This window comes from Eumetopias jubatus, unplaced genomic scaffold (genome assembly GCF_037043125.1).
Source record: "Eumetopias jubatus isolate StellerSeaLion01/CBP00866 unplaced genomic scaffold, mEumJub1_p1.0 scaffold_1, whole genome shotgun sequence".
In the NCBI taxonomy this organism is placed as follows: domain Eukaryota; kingdom Metazoa; phylum Chordata; class Mammalia; order Carnivora; family Otariidae; genus Eumetopias; species Eumetopias jubatus.
The window spans coordinates 58230458-58251156 of NW_028274807.1; the positions used below are offsets into that span (position 1 = coordinate 58230458).

The 20699-nt window shown below is 35.9% G+C and overlaps 1 protein-coding gene across 2 annotated transcripts in view; it reads right to left on the bottom strand.

The window, feature by feature from the left end:
* Positions 1-8559: 8559 nt before the first annotated feature.
* Positions 8560-20699, bottom strand: part of LOC114214704 (cell surface glycoprotein CD200 receptor 1-like) — a 36404-nt gene continuing 24264 nt past the window's right edge. The window contains exons 6-7 of one of the 2 annotated variants that reach the window (XM_028110489.2): positions 17954-18059; positions 8560-8857 (exon numbers count right to left, since the gene is read on the bottom strand). In XM_028110489.2, the coding sequence (XP_027966290.1) occupies positions 8797-8857; positions 17954-18059 (167 nt within the window). In that variant the 3' untranslated portion in view covers positions 8560-8796. The remainder of the gene's footprint in view (positions 8858-17953; positions 18060-20699) is intronic. The other variant, XM_028110491.2, reaches the window with a different exon arrangement.

Consider the following 20699-nt stretch of genomic DNA (forward strand, 5'->3'; position numbering starts at 1 on the left):
ACGCTTAAGGACTGAGCCATTCTGAGCCATTCAGGCACCCCTGTTTTCCACTCTTGATAGTGTACTCTGATACATAAAACTTCGTATACAAAAGTTGTTAATATTGATGAACTCTAATTTCTCTATGTTTTCCTTGAATGTTTGTCCTCTTGATGCCATACCTAAAAATGATTGCTAAATCTAAAAGTAGTGAAGACATTTCTCTTCTATGAGTTTGATCATTTTAGCAATCATATTTAGATTTTGACCTACTTAAGGTTAGTTTTTTAATATGGTGTCAGAGAAAGGTGCACCTTAATTCTTTTGTAGGTGATGATAATCTAGTTTGTTCACTTGTTGGAGACACCATTCTTACCCACAGTGAATGGTCTTGACACTTTTGCTGAAAATTAATGATCCACAAAAGTATGGTTTTATTTGCGGTCTCTAAATTCTTTTCCATTGCTCTGCATGTCTATGTTTTGGTCAGTATCAAACTGTTTTGATTATTTTAGCTTTGTAGAAGCTTTAAAATTGGTAATGTCAGTTCTCCAAACTTATTCTTATATTTCAATATTGTTTCTATTATTTTAGTTCTCTTGAAATTCCATATGAATTAGATGATTTTCCATTTCTGCCAAAAAAGACCATTTCTGATTTTGATAGTAATTGCATTGAATATGTAGATCTCTTTGGAGAGTATTGCTGTTTTATCAATATTGTCTCTAATCCATGAATATAGGATGTCTTTCCATTTATTTATATATTTTTTACTTTCTTTTAGGCACATTTTACAGTTTTCAGTGTATAAGTCTTGCAACCCCTTGGTTAAATTTACTCTTCAGTATCTTATTCTTTTTGATGCTATTGTAAATGGAACAGTTTTCTTAATTTCCTTTTCAGGTTATTCATTGTTAATGTACAGAAATACAACACATTTCTGCATGTTGATTTTGATTTTGTATCCTGGAACTTTGTTTAATTTGTTTATTAACCCTAATTGCATTGGGGTTGGGGGATTGATAGAATGCTTAGGATTTTCTATATATAAAATCATATTATATGTGACCAGATAGTAGGTCTTCCTCTGCAATTTGGATACCTTTCATTTCTTTTCCTTGTGTAATTGCTCTGGCTAGAACTTCTGGTATGATGTTGAATAGAAGTAGCAAAAAGGGGCATTCTTGTCTTGTTCATGATCTTAAGGGGAAAGCTTGCAGGTTTTCACCAGTGAATACATGGTTATTGATTTTTTTCTTCTCTCTTGGAACTTATTTTGCTGCACCTTATGAGTTTTGGTATATTGTATTTCCATTTTCACTTGCTTCCAGATATTTTTTTATTTCCCTTTTGATTTCTTCTTTTACCCATTAGTGGTTCTGGAATGTGCTGTTTAATTTCCAGATATTTATGAGTTTTCCAATTTTCCTCTTGTTTTCAATTTCTAGTTTCAGACCACTGTGTTTGGAAGATAGTTGGTATAAACAAACCGCTTAAATTTGATAAGACTTGTTTTTAACTTGTGATCAATCCTGGATAATATTCTGTGTACAGTTGAAAAGAATGTGTATTCAGCTGTTGTTGAATGAAGTGTTCTGTATATGTCTGTAAGGTCCATTTAGTCTACAGTACAGTTCAGGTTCAATGTTTCCTTTTAATTTCCTAAGTTGGGTATTGAAGTCTCTTACCTTGATTTTGTTGTTGTATTTCAGATCTGTTAGTATTGGCTTAATATATTTGGGTTTTCCAATATTGGGGGCATATATGTTTACAGTTGTCATAACTTTGGGGTGCCTGGGTGGCTTAGTCAGTTAAGCATCTGCCTTTGGTTCAGTTCATGATCTCAGTGTCCTGGGATCAAGACTCGCATCTGGCTCCCTGCTCACAGGAGTCTGTTCTCCCTCTCTCTCCGCCCCCCCCCCATGCTCTATCTCACATGCACGCTTTCTCTTATGTTTTCTCTCTCTTGTGTTCTCTCTCTCAAATAAATAAATAAAATCTTAAAAAAAAGTTGTCATATCCTCTTGAGAAATTGATCCCTTTACTGTGATATAATGATTTTCTTTATCTCTTGTTAAGGTTCTGATTTAAAATCTATTTTGTTTGATATAAGCATAATTACCCCTGCTCTCCTTTGGTTTCCATTTGTGTGGAATTATCTTTTCCCTTCTCATCGCATTCAGCCTATGTGTGTCCTGAAAGCTGAAGTGAGTCTCATAGGCAGCATAGAGTAAGATCTTGGTTTTTTATACATTTGACCACTCTCTGTCTTTAGGTTGGAGAACTTGATCCATTTACATTTAAAGTAATTATTGAAAAGTCAAGACTGAATACTGTACTTTCATTGTTTTCTAGCTCTTTTGTAGATTCTTTGTACTTTTCTTTGTCTCTTGCAGTATTGCTTTGTGATTTGACAACTTTCCATACTGGTATGCTTTAGTTACTTTCTCTTTATGTTTCATGAATCTACTAGAGGTTTTTCCTTTGTGGTTACCATGAGGTTTATATAAAACATCTTATAGTTATAGAAATCTATTTTAAGTTGATGACAACTTACCTACACTTACATAAAAACTCTACCCTTTTACTGCTCCTCATTTTATGTTTTTGATGTCACAGTTTACATCTTTTTATATTGTGTATTAACATATTATCACAGCTATACTTATTTTTAATACTTTCATCTGTTCATCTTTATACTAGAACTACATGATTTACAGACCAGCATTACAGTGTTAAGGCAGTCTGAATTTGACTACATACTTATCATTGTCAGTGCGTTTTATCCTTTTACATATCTTCACATTACTAACAACTAATTGCTGAAAAATTAGATCTAAAATGGGATCTGATTTCTATTTCTGAAAATATTGTTCATTATGTACTCTGAAAAAATCTACAGTCCAATACACAAAAATGAGGGCTTAAGTATGTATAAAATTTTAATACTTAACTGAGCTCACAAGTAATTAAAGAGAACTTCTGGAATCAAAAGTAAAAAGCAGCAAACATGGATTGGAAAGATTGATTTAACCTAAAAACTCTCAAGAGTGGTATTAGAAACATAGAAACTAGGATTTTAAGACCTATTTAGGGAATAGAAGAATATTGGATGCAGGCAAAGCAGAAAGTAAAAACTGATTACCCTCCCCTGATTAAAGCCAGAATAAAGTTTAAATAAGTTTTTATTTGAAAACAAAGAAGAGGAAATTACTTGTCATGCCCTTATTTCTTATTTTTATAAGAACAATGGAAAGTTTTCCACCATGAATGTGTTACCACACTGCCCTCAGATGGGTCTAGGAGTTGAATTTATATTGCTTATATCTAAGCAACTCTAATCTTGGAAATTAAAATACACTATCCCCATCTTAGTAGCAATCCCAAGAACAGAAAATCCTCTTTGGAAGAAACCCCTGCCCCAAGATTCCAGATTCCACATGATACCTACAGATACAGATTAGTGAAATATGAGTACACAATGCAAAATTACAAAAACAAAAAGAACATCAAGACAAATATTCATAGCAGGAGATGACAAATAAAAATAAACAGACCTACAAAAAGATTTAAGTGCTGTAACATTCAAATAGATTTATAGAATATATATTTAAAATATTTATAGAATGATTATTTTTAACATGTTTATAAAAATTCAAAATGATATTCAAACCAAAAAAGAGATTTAAAGGAACTGAATAGAACTTACAGAATGAAATTTAGTGTTGTCAAAAGTTAAAATGCCAGGAACAGCCCAAACAGTAGATTAGAAACAAGTGAGGAAAAATTTGTGGTTTCCAAGAGAAATCTGAAAAAACAACAACAACAACAAAAAACAGAAAATACTACACACAGAGACCAAGATATAGAAAATATGAAACATGTTGAGTCATGGAAGATAGAGAAGACCTCATTAGATTTCCAGAAGAAGAAAACAGATACAAATAATGAAACCTAATGTCAAAAGAGATAATAACTAAGAGTTTTCCAGTATCGAATTAATAAAAAAAAAACCAGAATTTTCAAATTCAGGATACACAGGCAATCCTAAGCCAGAATAATAAAAAGAAATCCATATTTAGATGCACAACAGTGAAACTACAAAACACTGATGATAAAGAGATGATCTTAAAAGCAGTCAGGAAGAAAAGACAGATTACTCACCAGGGAATAACACCTGTACTGACAGTAGAATTCTTAACAACAATGATGAAGGCCAAAATACATGGAATATCTTGAAAATGTTGAAGGAAAATAACTGTTTAGATTTACTTATCCAGAAAAAAACATATTTTTAACAAATGAGGAGAAACTAAAGAACTTTCCTCTAGACAAACAAAAACTGAGAGCTTATTACTAATAAATACAGAACCTCACTACAGAAACTCTTGAACAAAACTGAAAAATGAGGAAGGGAAGGACACTGATCTCAAGAGGAAGGTCTAAGTTTCAAGAAGAAATACTGAACAAAAAAAATTGGTAATATAGGGATAAACTCTTATAAACCATTATAGTAATATCTAGTTTGGAGAATGGTTTTTAAAAAATTGTAGTCTCCATCCCAAGATGGAAGATGAAGTAATAGGAGTTAAAATGTCCTAAGACATTTTAATTCTTTAGGTAAAATAATATTGAATAACTAGATTTCAAGCATAAATATTGAAGGGGAATCTCAAAAGAATAGAAATGGAGTGTGTAATTTCCAGTACAATTAAAATAGAACTTTTCAAGCTCGCTAAGTCAAAAAGGAAGGGAAAAACAGATAACCACAGAAAAATCAGGATAAATATAAATGATTATATATTAATATTTAAATATTATATCAAATATATAAACATAACAATAAATATTAAAATTGTCACAATTTCTTAACCCAGATATATGATATATAATAAATCCTATACACACAACAGTAGGAATGTACCACTGAACTGTACATTTAAAAATGGTTAAAATGGTCAATTTCACATTATGAATGATTACAAAAAAATATTTTTAATTATAAGGCATTCAAAGAAACAGGAAAATACCATCCACAATGAGTAAAAAAGACATTCAGTTAAACCAACTCAAAACTGACACAGATGAAAGACACAGTGAACAAGGACACTAAAAATCATTATAAAATTACTATCATCCATATATTCCAAAGGTTAATTCAACATATGGAGGGCATTAACTAAACCAAAATCAGATTTCTAAAGATGAATACTACATATGTGAGGTGAAAAATACACTGAATAGAATTAACAACAGAACACACATTGCAAAAGAAAAAAATATTGACCTTGATAATAGAAATTATGCAAAAATAAATGGAGAGAAAAGATTACATTAACATGAATGGAGTATCAGTGAGCTATGGCCAATTTCAAGAGGCCTGATTACATATACATATATATTTGGAGTAGCCTGATTACATATATAAATTTGGAGTGACCAAAGGACAGACGAGAGAAAAGGAGACAGAAAAATTTTGTTGAGGAAATAATAACAAAGCTGTTTTCAGGTGTTCTGAAATGAAGCATAACCACTAATACATGTATATTACAAGGGATATCTTTTAAATTAGAAGAGGTAAAAGAAAGAAAAGAGGAAAAATATTAGCCAATCTAAAAGCAGAGTAAAAGAAAAAGCAAAGTAAAGACAAAAGTAACACAGGGCATGGAGAGTAAACATAGAAAACAAGACATACAAATTAAGATTGTAAAAATATGACCAAATATGTAAGTAACCACAACAAATGTGGATGGTTTAAATTCTCCTATTAAAAGTTAAAATTCTCAAAGAGTTAAAAAAAATAAGCTATATCTTGTCTGTTAAAAATCTGTAGTTTCTTTGTAAAAGGTATACTTAAAATAAAGTGTCACAGAGAAGTTGAAGAGAGGCAGACAATGATATACCAGGCAAATACTAACTAGTGGAAGGATGGACTGGGCAGCCAAGGAGGCAAGGGGTTCAGATTTCCCATCAATAGAAAACTTACCATTCACATGCAAGGAGTGCAATCAGCTGATGGCCTCCAGTTGCTAAGGCCTTCAGGATCCATTTCAGCTTTTGAGCTGAGGTCCTACACTTCCTAGCCAATAACTAAACATTTTGCCACTTCTGCTCATGAAAGTTTCTTCTTAGAAATAATCTTTGCTCCAGAGTTTCTCATAGGTTTGGCCAAGACTTTGACGGTTTTATATCTGGATCTGAGGCTCTTGTATCCTGCTTCCTCCCCTTTCTTTCACAGGTTTCATTCAGATCAGTGTCATGGTCTGAAGGCTTTCCCTCCCCTCCCCTACTTCCTGACCTTTTAATCTTTCACACATATAACCCCTCTCTCCCAAATATTTTACTGCTCCTAACTCCATCTCAGCTTCTGCTTCCTGGAAGACCTAACTGACACACCTGTTTTAGTTTCTAGATTTTTTTCTGATTCAGCAGATCTAAAGTGGATCTGGGGAATCTATATAATTTTTTATTTCCTCACATGATTCTCATGTTCAACCACATTTAGCACCCCTTAGTAGAAGATTTTAATACATTTGTTTCCTGTACATCATAATTTAGCATTTATAAACTAGCTTTAAGTCTTTATTTACATGGCTGTTTTGACAAATATTATCCAGTTTAGATGTAAATAAAATTTTGCCTTTTTGTTTTTCCGTAATATTTAAACAGATATTTTTGAATCCAGTTAACTGTGAGTCTCATCCCACCCAGGGATGGATGAAGAATTTAGAAAAGGTCAAGGATAAGGTTTGATGTCTATTATGTGCACTGCTTATTAATATTTATATGGGGAAGCTTAATGGACTGTTTTTTGGGAATAGCCAAATGGTGTCAAAATGATTTGGTCAAACTCATGTAAATGTCATTAGATTAGTTCACCTCCAAAATAAACTAAGAATCTTTTTAATGATAAAGCCCAGTGTAGCCAAAAATTTCTGGAGAGGGGAAAACAGTGACAAAAGAGCGGCATGGCATAATTAAAGAATGAATGGATTTTCTTTTAATTTCTACTATGATAAAATATTTTTTATTATGTGCAGTTAGCCAACATATTGTACATCATTAGTTTTTGATGTGGAGTTCAATGATTCATTAGTTGCATATAACACCCACTGCTCATCACAACATGTGCCCATAACACGCATCACCTGGTTACCCCATTCCCCCCCCACCTACCCTCCAGCAACCCTCAGTTTATTTCCCAGAGTCCAGAGTCTCTCAAGGTTTGTCTCCCTCTCTGATTTCTTCCCATTCAGTTTTCCCTCGCTGCCCCCTAAGATCCTCCACACTATTCCTTATGTTCCACATATGAGTGAAACCATGTGATAATTGTCTTTCTCTGTTTGCCTTATTTCACTTGGAATAATCGAAATTTTTAATGTTTTTCCTACAATGGAGAAGCAGACTGATTCTTTTCATAAGTCTTCACAAATAAAATATATTTTTATAATGCTAAAAACAAGTAATATACACATTCTTAATACTGCATTCCACAGAAAAATTGGGGGAAAGTCATGTCATCCCTTGACCATTCTCTTAGCACTGAGACCATATTTTATGGATACCCAAGTTCTTCATAATGCATATTCATCTGCTTTTATAGTCAAAGAACATCTGTTATTTGCTAAATTCCTCACAATAAAATGTACATCATAAAAATACACAATTTCAGTTTATCACATCTGCAAAACTGTTAGGCAGTAGCTATCAATACCTCTATAGTGATATAATGAGTTCAGAGAGCTAATTCCTCACATGTGTTCCATCTGTCTTACTCCTGCTCTTTCTCATAAACATGGCAGAAAATCATAAATCTGGTTTTATTGGTGTAATTCTTATTATAACCTTACATCACATTAGTTAATTGGTTGATTTAAAAAAAAAAGTGGCAAATTGCAGAAAATAAAATAACAGTATATGGAAAGACACATTCAAACACAGTTGATGGGAGTGAAAATGGATACAATTTGAAATAGTCAAAATAAAAATGCACAAACCCTTTTGACCAGGTAATTCCACTCAGGGAAATTTTTTTACAAATATACTCAAATAAATACAAAGAGATCTATCCACAAGAAATATTCTATGTGTTATTGTTTATAATAGCAAAACAAACAAATAAATTCTCTAAATGTCCATCAATAGGTCTATGGTTAACTAATTATTACATAACCATACAAAGGAATTTTTTGTAACTATTAAAATGAATAAAACTGCTCTGCTTGTGTTGATAGAAGATCTTTAAGACATCATATTATTAGCTTTATGTAAGTACAGGACAGTATCATGGTATGTTCCTATTCATGTCTTGACAAGCATATGGGTATACATGTATATGTAAATAGACTTATAAATGTACACACATACCTAGGCTATACAGGTATATGTACATAAAATTTTCTGGGAGAATATATAAAAGCTGTTGATGATTGTTCCTTCTACAGAGTTCCTTCTTGAGGAAACTCAGTTTTCATTATCAACTGTACTGAACAATTTGAATGTTTTATCATGAGCATATGCTTTCTTTGTATTAATATCAATTCTTCAATATCTAGCTAATAGCAGCTAACATTCTAAAGTTTTTCAATTGTATAAGGATATGAGTTAAAACCCTTTAAAACATCTCTGTCTTCTCAGAATCTTTGAAAAGCTAACCTCAAAATAGAGTTTCATGCTACAACTCTAAGAAAATCAAAATAGTAGCTGTGCTGTATCTTTATTCATTTGTCCTGCTGTTAGATTCCAGTAACTTATAAAAATCTATGGAGACACAGCCCATCAACTTCACTTTGTAAAACCTGAGACCTCTTCAGTTGCTCACAGTGTCATAGAGGGGATTGTTCTTCTCTGTGTAGCTGACATAGGGCTGTGTTTCATCCTAAGAAAAAAACTCAAAGTCAAAATTAATTCAAAAAATCCAGAAGTCATCAACTACCTATGTTTTTCTCAAAGTACAATTAGCTTTAGTATCTACCAAGAGTGCTTATATTTGTGTCTCTGGGCTTACATGGACACAAGAGAAAGACTTTTTTTCTATTATTTTGTCAAAAAAATTACTGATTACTTAAGTCTCAGGGTGAGATTATAAAGCTTGCTTGACAATAAAATGAAGTAATATGTGAGGTATTTCAAAGGAGAGGGTCAAAGACTTGGGAAGCTCCTGGTAATAAGAGATAATGGAGGAGGAGGAGACATAAATTTCGTCTGGTCCCAGGAATTCAGCGAGATAGGGATCAAACCATTCTGAACACCTACAAACTCAACAGGAGATTGAAGAAAAGAACTCTCTAAACAGAAAAGCGACCACTTTCTGGAAGGTAGGACGTGCAGAGAAGTGAATCCGAGGCTATATTCGGGAAGATAGATGGCGGGGGAGGGAGCCTCCATCAGCCACTACTGGCAAGTGATAGAGCAGTGGAGCACAAATTGGAACTTTTAGAAGTCGGCTCTGCTGAGGGACGTAGCTCTAGTGGCTAAGCAGGGGGTGGAAGCCTCGCTGGGACAGTGTGGTCTCAGGACATTCAGGGTCACAGAAAGACTGGGGATGCCTAAGTGAGGCAGAGCTCTCAGGTATTGGAGCAGGGAAGCCACCTTCAAAGACGGAGCCGGGGAGTGGGCTCTCAGCTCGGGGGTTGCCATAAACCATGATCTGCGGCACAGTCGGGCCACTGCTCTTCCAGCAGGGACCCAACAAGGGGCAGATCTGGGGAGACCCCCTTCCTCCCCCGGGAGGAGTGGCACGGGAGTGCACTGCAGGAATCTGCTGGGTTTTGAGACTCCAAACAGGGTCGTGTGCCAGAGATAGAAACACTCGGTCACAGACCGGGTGAGAATGGAGTGCAGCCGGAGACCGGGGAGATGGGAGTGACTGACTGCTTTTCTCTGGGGGCTCACTGAGGAGCGGGGCCCTGAGTTCTCGGTTCTGCCAGGGCAGAGATTGGGAGGCTGTCATTTTCACCCTCGGCCTCCAAAGCTATATGGAAAGCTTGCAGGGAACAAAAGCTACAAGAGCAAACCCGAGCAGATTACTTAACCCGGCCCCTGGCAAGGGCGGGGCAATTCCGCCTCTGGCAAAGACATTTGGGAACCACGCAACAGGCCCCTCCCCCAGAAGATCAGCAAGAACAGCCAGCCAAGATCAAGTTTGCCAATCAATGAGAATGGCAGAACTCCAGCACTAGGGGAGTACTGCACATAGAATTCGTGGCTTTTTTCCCATGATTCTTTAGTCTTTTAAAGTTAATTTTTAAAATTTTCTTTGGTTCTTTTTCTATTTTTTGGAATTTTTCTTTTTCCTTTTTTTAACCAACATCCTATCAATCCCTTTTTTAAAAATCTTTTTTTATTTTTCATTTTTAGTCATATTCAATCCCTTCATTGTAGTTAACCTTATTTTTGGTATATATATAAGTTGTACTCTCTTTAAAATTTTGGGATCCAGTTTCTTCTTCTTTTTTTTTTTTAAAGATTTTATTTATTTGACACAGTGATAGAGGCACAAGTAGGCAGAGGGAGAGGGAGAAGCAGGCTCTCTGCTGAGCAGGGAGCCGGACATGGGGCTCGATCCCGGGACCCCAGGATCATGACCTGAGCCGAAGGCAGCCACTTAACCGACTGAGCCACCCAGGCACCCTGGATCCAGTTTCTTCTAACAGACCAAAATATACCCGAAATCTCTAGTGTATGGCTTTGTTCTAGTCTCCTGCCTGATCAATTCTCTCCCTTTCTTTAAAAAAAATTTCTCTTCTTTCTTTTTTCAACCAACTTCTTATCTTATCAATTCCTTTTATAAAATCTTTTATAATTTTCATCTTTACAGTCATATTCCATCCCTTCATCATATTTACCCTATTTTTGTACATATATAAGTTTTTCTTTCTTTAAAATTTTGGGAGGCACTTTCTTCTAACAAACCAAAATACGCCCAAAATCTGCTGTGTGTCACTGATATATTCAACAGCCTGATCATATTTGATCATATTCTTCTTTTTTTATCTTTTTCTTTTTTTTTTCTTTCTTTCCCTTTTCCCCCAGTTTTGGGTCTCTTCTGAATGGTTAGTGCATATTTTTCTGGGGTCGTTGTTACCCTGTTAGCATTTTGTTCTCTCATTCAACTATTCTCCTCTGGACAAAATGACGAGAGACAAAAACTCACCTCAAAAAAAAGAACAAGAGGCAGTACCTACTGCCGGGGACCTAATCAATATGGACATTAGTAAGATGTCAGAACTAGAGTTCAGAATGATGATTATAAAGATACTAGTTGGGCTTGAAAAAAGCATGGGAGATACTAGAGAAACCCTTTCTGGAGAAATAAAAGAACTAAAATCTAACTAAGTCTAAAACAAAAAGGCTATTAATGAGGTGAAATAAAAAATGGAGGCTCTAACTACTAGGAAAAATGAGGCAGAAGAGAGAATTAGTGATGTAGAAGACCAAATGATGGAAAATAACGAAGCTGAGAAAAAGAGATAAACAACTACTGGATCACGAGGGCAGAATTTGAGAGATAAGTGATACCATAACACAAAACAATATTAAAATAATTGGGATCCCAGAGGAAGAAGGAGAGAGAGGGTCAGAAGGAATACTGGAGCAAATTATAGCAGAGAACTTCTTTAATCTGGGGAAGGAAACAGGCATCAAAATCCAGGAGACACAGAGAACCCCCTCAAAATCAACAAAAATAGGTCAACACCCCGAAATCTAATAGTAAAACTTACGAGTCTCAGAGGAGAAGAGAAAATCCTGAAAGCAGCTCAGGACAAAAGGTCTGTAACCTACAATGGTAGAAACATTTGATTGGCAAAAGACCTATTCACAGGGACCTGGCAGGCCAGAAAGGACTGGTATGATATATTCAGAGCACTAAACGAGAAAAATATGCAGCCAAGAATACTATATCCAGCTAGGCTGTCACTGAAAATAGAAGGAGAGATAAAAAGCTTCCAGGACAAACAAAAACTTAAAGAATTTGCAAACACAAACCAGCCCTGCAAGAAATATTGAAAGGGGTCCTCTAAGCAAAGAGAGAGCCTAAAAGTAACATAGACCAGAAAGGAACAGAGACAATATACAGTAACAGTCACCTTACAGGCAATACAATGGCATTAAATTCATATCTTTCAATAGTTACCCTGAATGTAAATGGGCTAAATGCCCCAATCAAAAGACACAAGGTATCAGATTGGATAAAAAAACAAGACCCATCGATATGCTGTCTGCAAGAGACTCATTTTAGATGCAAGGACACCTCCAGATTGAAAGTGAGGGGGTGGAAAACCATTTACCATGCTAATGGACACCAAAAGAAAGTTGGGGTGGCAATCCTTATACAGAAAAATTAGATTTTAAACCAGAGACTGTAATAAGAGATGAGGAAGGACACTATATCCTACTTAAAGGGTCTATCCAACAAGAAGATTTAACAATTGTAAATATCTATCCCCCTAACATGGGTGTAGCCAATTATATAAGCCAATTAATAACAAAATCAAAGAAACACATTGACAACAATACAATAATAGTAGGGGACTTTAACATCCCCCACACGGAAATGGGCAGATCATCTAAGCAAAAGATCAACAAGGAAATAAAGACTTTAAATGACATACTGGACCAAATGGATTTCACAGATATATTCAGAACATTCCATCACAAAGCAACAGAATACACATTTTTTTCTAGTGCCTATGGATGATTCTCCAGAATAGATCACATCCTAGGTCACAAATCAGGTTTCAACTGGTACCAAAAGACTGGGATCATTCCCTGCATATTTTCAGACCACAATGCTTTGAAACTAGAACTCAATCACCAGAGGAAAGTCAGAAAGAACTCAAATACCTGGAGACCAAACAGCATCCTACTAAAGAATGAATGGGTGGTATCTCATTGAAAAAAAAAAAAAAAGAATGAATGGGTCAACCAGGAAATTAAGGAAGAATTTAAAAAATTCATGAAAACAAATGAAAATGAAAGCACAACTGTTCAAAATCTTTGGGATACAACAAAGGCAGTCCTAAGAGGAAAGTATATAGCAATACAAGTCTTTCTCAAGAAACAAGAAAGGTCTCAAATACACAACCTAACCATACACCTAAAGGACCTGGAAAGAGAACAGCAAATAAAGCCTAAGTCCAGCAGGAGAAGAGAAATAATAAAGATCAGAGCAGAAATCAATGAAATAGAAACCAAAAGAACAGTAGAACAGATCAACGAAACTAGGAGCTGGTTCTTTGAAAGGATTAATAAGATTGATGGACCCCTGACCAGACTTACCAAAAAGAAAACAGAAAGGACCCAAATAAATAAAATCATGAATAAAAGAGGAGAGATCACAACCAACACTAAAGAAATACAAACAATTATAAGAACATATTATGAACAACTATATACTATCAAATTAGATAATCTGGAAGAAATGGATGCATTCCTAGAGATGTATCAACTACCAAACCTGAACCAGGAAGAAATAGAAAACCTGAACAGACCTATAACCACTAAGGAAATTGAAGCAGTCATCAAAAATCTCCCAACAAACAAAAGCCCAGGGCCAGATGGCTTCCCAGGGGAATTCTATCAAACATTTCAAGAAGAATTAATACCTATTCTTCTGAAACTGTTCCAAAAACTAGAAATGGAAGGAAAACTTTCAAACTCATTTTATGAGGGCACCATTACCTTGATCCCAAAACCAGATAGACCCCATCAAGGAGAGCTACAGACCAATATCCCTGATGAACATGGATGCAAAATTCTCACCAAAATACTAGCCAATAGAATCCAACAGTACGTTAAAAGGATCATTCACCACGACCAAGTGGGATTTATCCCTGGGCTGCAAGATTGGTTCAATATCCGCAAATCAATCAATGTGATACAATACATTAATAAAAGAAAGAACAAGAACCACATTATCCTCTCAATAGATGCAGAAAAAGCATTTGACAAAGTACAGCATTCTTTCTTGATTAAAGCTCTTCAGAGTGTAGGGATAGAGAGTACATACCTCAATATCATAAAAGCCATCTATGAAAATCCCACAGTGAATATCATTCTCAATGGGGAAAAACTGAGAGTTTCCCCCTAAGGTCAGGAACACGGCAGGGATGTCCACTATCACCACTGCTATTCAACATAGTACTAGAAGTCCTAGCCACAGCAATCAGACAACAAAAAGAAATAAAAGGCATACGAATCAGCAAAGAAGAAGTCATGCTCTCACTCTTTGCAGATGATATGATACTTTATGTGGAAAACCCAAAAGACTCCACCCCAAAACTGCTAGAACTCATACAGGAATTCAGTAAAGTGGCAGGATATAAAATCAATGCACAGAAATCAGTGGCATTCCTATACACCAACAACAAGACAGAAGAAAGAGAAATTAAGGAGTCGATCCCATTTACAATTGCACCCAAAACCATAAGATACCTAGGAATAAATCTAACCAAAGAGGCAAAGAATCTGTACTCAGAAAACTATAGAATACCCATGATAGAAATTGAGGAAGACACAAAGAAATGGAAAAACGTTCCCTGCTCATGGATTGGAAGAACAAATATTATGAAGATGTCAATGCTACCTAGAGCAATCTGATGCAATCCCTATCAAAATACCATCCACTTTTTTCAAAGAAATGGAACAAATAATCCTAAAATGTGTATGGAACCAGAAAAGACCTCGAATAGCCAGAGGAATGTTGAAAAAGAAAAGCAAAGCTGGTGGCATCACAATTCCGGACTTCAAGCTCTATTACAAATCTGTCATCATCAAGACAGTATGGTACTGGCACAAAAACAGACACATAGATCAATGGAACAGAATAGAGAGCCCAGAAATGGACCCTCAACTCAATGGTCAACTAATCTTTGACAAAGCAGGAAAGAATGTCCAATGGAAAAAAAGACAGTCTCTTCAACAAATGGTGTTGGGAAAATTGGACAGCCACATGCAGAAGAATGAAACTGGACCGTTTCCTTACACCACACACAAAAACAGACTCAACATGGTTGAAAAAACCTAAATGTGAGACAGGAATCCACCAAAATCCTAAAGGAGAACACAGAGAGCAACCTCTTCGACCTCAGCCGCCTCAACTTCTTCCTAGAAACATCACCAAAGGCAAGAGATGGAAGGGCAAAAATGAACTATTGGGACTTCATCAAGATAAAAAGCTTTTGCAGAGCAAAAGAAACAGTCAACAAAACCAAAAGACAACCGACAGAATGGGAGAAGATATTTGTAAATGACATATCAGATAAACGGTTAGTATCCAAAATCTATAAAGACCTTCTTAAACTCAACACCCAAAGAACGAATGATCCAATCAAGAAATGGGCAGAAGGCATGAACAGACATTTTTCCAAAGAAGACATCCAAATGGCCAACAGACACATGAAAAAGTGCTCAACATCCCTTGGCATCAGGGAAATCCAAATCAAAACCTCAATGAGATATCACCTCACACCAGTCAGAATGGCTAAAATTAACAAGTCAGGAAATGAAATTGTTGGTGAGGATGTAGAGAAAGAGGAACCCTCCTACACTCCTGGTGGGAATGCAAGCTGGTGCAGCCACTCTGGAAAACAGTATGGAGGTTCCTCAAAAAGTTGAAAATAGAGCTACCATACGACCCACCAATTCCACTACTGGGTATTTACCCCGAAGAAACAAATGTAGTGATTCAAAGGGGTATGTGAACCCCAATGTTTATAGCAGCAATGTCCACAATACCCAAACTATGGAATGAGCCAAGATGTCCATCAACAGATGAATGGATAAAGATGTGGCATACACACACACACACACACACACACACACACACACACACACACAATGGAATATTATGCAACCATCAAAAAAAACCCCACGAAATCTTGCTATATGCAAAGACGTGGATGGAACTAGAGGGTATTATGCTAAGCGAAATAAGTCAATCAAAGAAAGAGATGTATCATATGTACTCACTGATATGAGGAGTTCTTAATCTCAGGAAACAAACTGAGGGTTGCTGGAGTGGTGGGGGGTGGGAGGGATGGGGTGGCTGGGTGATAGTCATTGGGGAGGGTATGTGCTATGGTGAGCGCTGTGAATAGTGTAAGACTGATGAATCACAGACCTGTACCTCTGAAGCAAATAATACATTATATGTTAAAAAAAAAAAGATAATAGGAAGGGAAAAATGAAGGGGGGGGAATCAGAGGGAGAGACGAACCATGAGAGACGATGGACTCTGAGAAACAAACTGAGGATTCTAGAGGGGAGGGGGTGGGGGGATGGGTTAGCCTGGTGATGGGTATTAAAGAGGGCACATTCTGCATGGAGCACTGGGTGTTATATGAAAACAATGAATCATGGATCACCATATCAAAAACTAATGATGTAATGTATGTTGTTTAACATAACAAAATAAAAATTTTAAAAAAAGAGATAATGGAGCGGAAGAGGATTTAAGTGCAAGTAAGAGGGAAATAATGTTCGTATGGAGAAAGGGAAGTCAAGAATTAGAGATGGTTTCATGAGGGAGGAAAGGCCAATTCAGTTTCTCCAAACATTAGAGTCCAAATTTGGCAAATATTATGTGCTATATAGGATACAGTTCTTGAAATTACAATATTGTTCAGAATGTGTATAAGTAGTACATGGTAGATAATTCACAAAATAAGTACACCTGACTATTAGCATTATGAAATTAGAATATTTGCTTTTTAACTAAAATACTAATATGGATGCAAATTATAATTACATGGCTATATTTTGACATTTGCCTTGGGGTCTTTCTTTTGTTGTAAACACGAGGCTCTCTTTTAGCGCTGAATTGTTGAAAACGCCGGCCAGATTCTAAAACGGGGGCTAGCCAGTTCTTCCTGATACTGGGTGAGTGTTTGGGGATGATTTCATTTCTGTGGATCCTTTCAATTGAGTTGTCAGCTCACCAACTGAGAATTTTAAGAGGGGAATTTTTTTTAAGTACTTTTTTGAATGAAATTTTTTGTAGTTATTGTATATGTACCAAGAAAGCTATAACTCAGGGTTTTGTTGTGTTTTTGTTTTTGTTTTGTTTTTTTCTTTTTTGGTTTTGTATTTTTTTTAATGATTTGTTGATTTTTTTTTCTAACTTTACCAAAGTTTGCAGCTTTTACCTCAATAGAACAGGAATATTTTGAATCCCATAACTGCAGACAAACTGGAGCGATACTGTTTTAAAAGTTTTTCTTTTCTCCTTATTTGGTTTGTTAATGTATTAGGAAGAAACAACAAAATCCTGTGTAGGCTTTTTCTAAAAAGTTCAGTATTCTTTGTCCAGATTTTAGATTCTCAGAATAAATGCCTTTTACAGATGCAAAAAAAAAAGTTTGCAAAAATACTTTTTAATGTTATCTTACCTCCTCAACAACTTCAGTAGCTTCTTTTTTTTAATTAACATTTTCTGCCCCCCCAAAAAATAAGCTGGAGTGAATGTAGAAAACATCATTATTTAATGAAAAATAGGAAAACAAAACAGTATACTCTTGATATGTGTGGTTTATTTTTTATAGAAGCCATAGTAAATCAGAAATGGACTATCAGAAATAAGAATGCTGCTTGCAGTTAATATATCTAAACAATATAATTCTGGATTTGGGGAAAGGAACCACAATTATGCAACAGAAGCCAGATATATGAAATAAATGTGGCACATCCTTTTTGGTACATGAAATGAATTATTGTTATTCTTTTCTCAAATACAGATTAGCATACATTGTCTCTACCAAGATCTTGCCCTAAATGGCCTATTTCACTATGCTTGCATGCCTAAGTGACCAAGCAAAATCCGTCTTGTCATTTAGAGTCGTCCAAATCTAACACCTCTAGGACATGCTTCTTGATTATGGGAGAGTTATTGTTAACACATTAATTATACCCCATTAACTCCATATACCTGGCCCCTTCTAGCCCAAGAAAGCTAAGAAAAAGCATCACTCAATACCTGCAGCAATCGATTTTCAAAAGCCAAATGGATCCCACAATGACCAAGGTAATCAAAATAGAAGAGGTGATAAATAGAATAGTTAAGTTTCGTGGTGATTGGTCACCTGTAAATATAAACACAAAAATATATGGTTTATCTGTGGTGCATCCAGACAATGAAATATTACTTAGCACTAAAAAGAAATGAGCTATCAAGTCATGAAAAGACATGGAGGAAATTTAAATGCATATTACTCAGTGAAAGAAGCCAATCTGACACTGCTACATTCTGTATGATTCCAATTATATAAACATTCTGGAAAAGGCAAAACTATGGAGACAGTGTAAAGATCAGGGGTTGCTAGAGGTTAGGGTGGAGGGAGAGATGAGCAAGTGAGCATAGGGGACCTTTGGGACAGTGAAACTACTCTGTATGAAACTACAGTGGTGGATATATGCCACTTCTACATTTGCTAAAACTCATAGAATGTACACCTAGAGTGAACCCTAATGTAAACTACAAACTTTGAGTGATAATGTCGTGGTTTTTTTAATTTAATTTTATTATGTTATGTTAGTCACCATACAATACATCATTAGTTTTTGATGTGGTGTTCCATGATTCATTGTTTTCATACAACACCCAGTGCTCCATGCAGTATGTTCCCTCCTTAATACCCATCACCGGGCTAACCCATCCCCCCATCCCCCTCCCCTCTAAAACCCTCAGTTTGTTTCTCAGAGTCCATCATCTCTCATGGTTTTTCTCTCCCTCCGATCTCCCCCCTCTTCATTTTTCCCTTCCTTCTCCTAATGTCCTCCATTCTATTCCTTAGGTTCCACAAATAAGTGAAACCATCTGATAATTGACTTTCTCTGCTTGACTTATTTCACTTAGCATCATCTCCTCCAGTCCCATCCATGTTGATGTAAAAGTTGGGTATTCATCCTTTCTGATGGCTGAGTAATATTCCATTGTATATAACCACATCTTTTTTATCCATTCATCTGTTGAAGGGTGTCTCAGCTCTTTCCACAGTTTGGCTATTGAGGACATTGCTGCTATGAACATTGGGGTGCATATGGCCCTTCTTTTCACTACATCTGTGTCTTTGGGGTAAATACCCAGGAGTGCAATTGCTGGGTCATAGGGTAGCTCTATTTTTAAATTTTTGAGGAACCTCCACACTGTTTTCCAAAGTAGCTACAGCAACTTGCATTCCCACCAACAGTGTAAGAGGGTTCCCCTTTCTCCACAACCTCTCCAACATTTGTTGTTTCTTTCCCTGTCCATTTTTGCCGTTCTAACTGGTGTAAGGTGGTATCTCAATGTGGTTTTGATTTGAATTTCCCTGATGGCTAATGATGATGAACATTTTTTCATGTGTCTGTAGCCATTGTATGTCTTCTTCAGAGAAGTGTCTGTTCATGTCTTCTGCCCGTGTTTTGACTTGATTATTTGTTTTTTGGATGTTGAGTTTGAGAAGTTCTTTATAGATCTTTGATACCAGCCCTTCATCTGTAGTGTCATTTGCAAATATCTTCTCCCATTCTGTGGGTTGCCTCTTTGTTTTGTTGACTATTTCCGTTGCTGTGCAGAAGCTTTTTATCTTGATGAAGTCCCAAAAGTTCATTTTTGCTTTTGTTTCACTAGCTTTTGGAGATGTATCTTGAAAGAAGTTGCTGTGGCCGATGTCAAAGAGGTTATTGCCTATGTTCTCCTCTAGGATTTTGATGGATTCCTGTCTCACATTGAGGTCTTTCATCCATTTTGAGTTTATCTTTGTGTATGGTGTTACAGAATGGTTGAGTTTCATTCTTCTGCACGTGGCTGTCCAATTTTCTCAGCACCATTTATTGAAGAGACTGTCTTTTTTCCATTGCATATTTTCTCCTGCTTTGTGAAGATTATTTGACCATAGAGTTGAGGTTCCATATCTGGGTTCTCTATTCTGTTCCATTGGTCTATATGGTTGTTTTTGTGCCAGTAACATGAAGTATTGGTGATGACTGCTTTGTAATATAGCTTGAAATCAGGTAACATCATGCCCCCAGCTTTGTTTTTCCTTTTCCATTTCCTTGGTGATTCGGGGTCTTTTCTGATTCCATACAAATTTTAGGATTGTTTGTGGTCTGGTAGATATCCAGGTCAATTCCGGGGGTCATTTGGAATAGGGTCCCCTACTCCTCCACCGTCTTTTCCAAGTACCCCTGGTAACACAGCCCTGATAGTGTTGTGTTAATGTAGGTTTATTACTCTCACAAATGTACTGTACTGTAGCATGGGTGATGTAGAGAGGGGGAGACAGTGCTTGTGTTGGGACGGGGTAATATGGGAACTCTGCACTTTCCACTCAATTTTGCTGTGAACTTAAAACTTCTCTAAAAACTAAAGTCTATTAAATATATATATAACTGTAAAATAAAATATATGTTCAAGGATGTCTCAGAGTTCAGGAAGTTCACTTCTGTGATTTTAAACAGTTTTAACTCATTAATAGTTCAACTCATTATTATAATAAAATTGCTTTATTAATTCCAATTCTAGGGTATTTAGCAAGACATCATCCTAAGTCAAGGTTTTGTGGCTTTAAGAATTCATGAATGATGAATTCCTATAGGAGAGATGTGCAGACTAAATTTCTCAGTTACAGTAATATCAGGGTGTTTCTCATCTCCAATATTCAGAAATAAATGGGGAGTTGCAAAGGAGGTAATTGGAAAAACAACTGAATCCTGAAGTCACCTTTCTTCCAGGTCTTTGA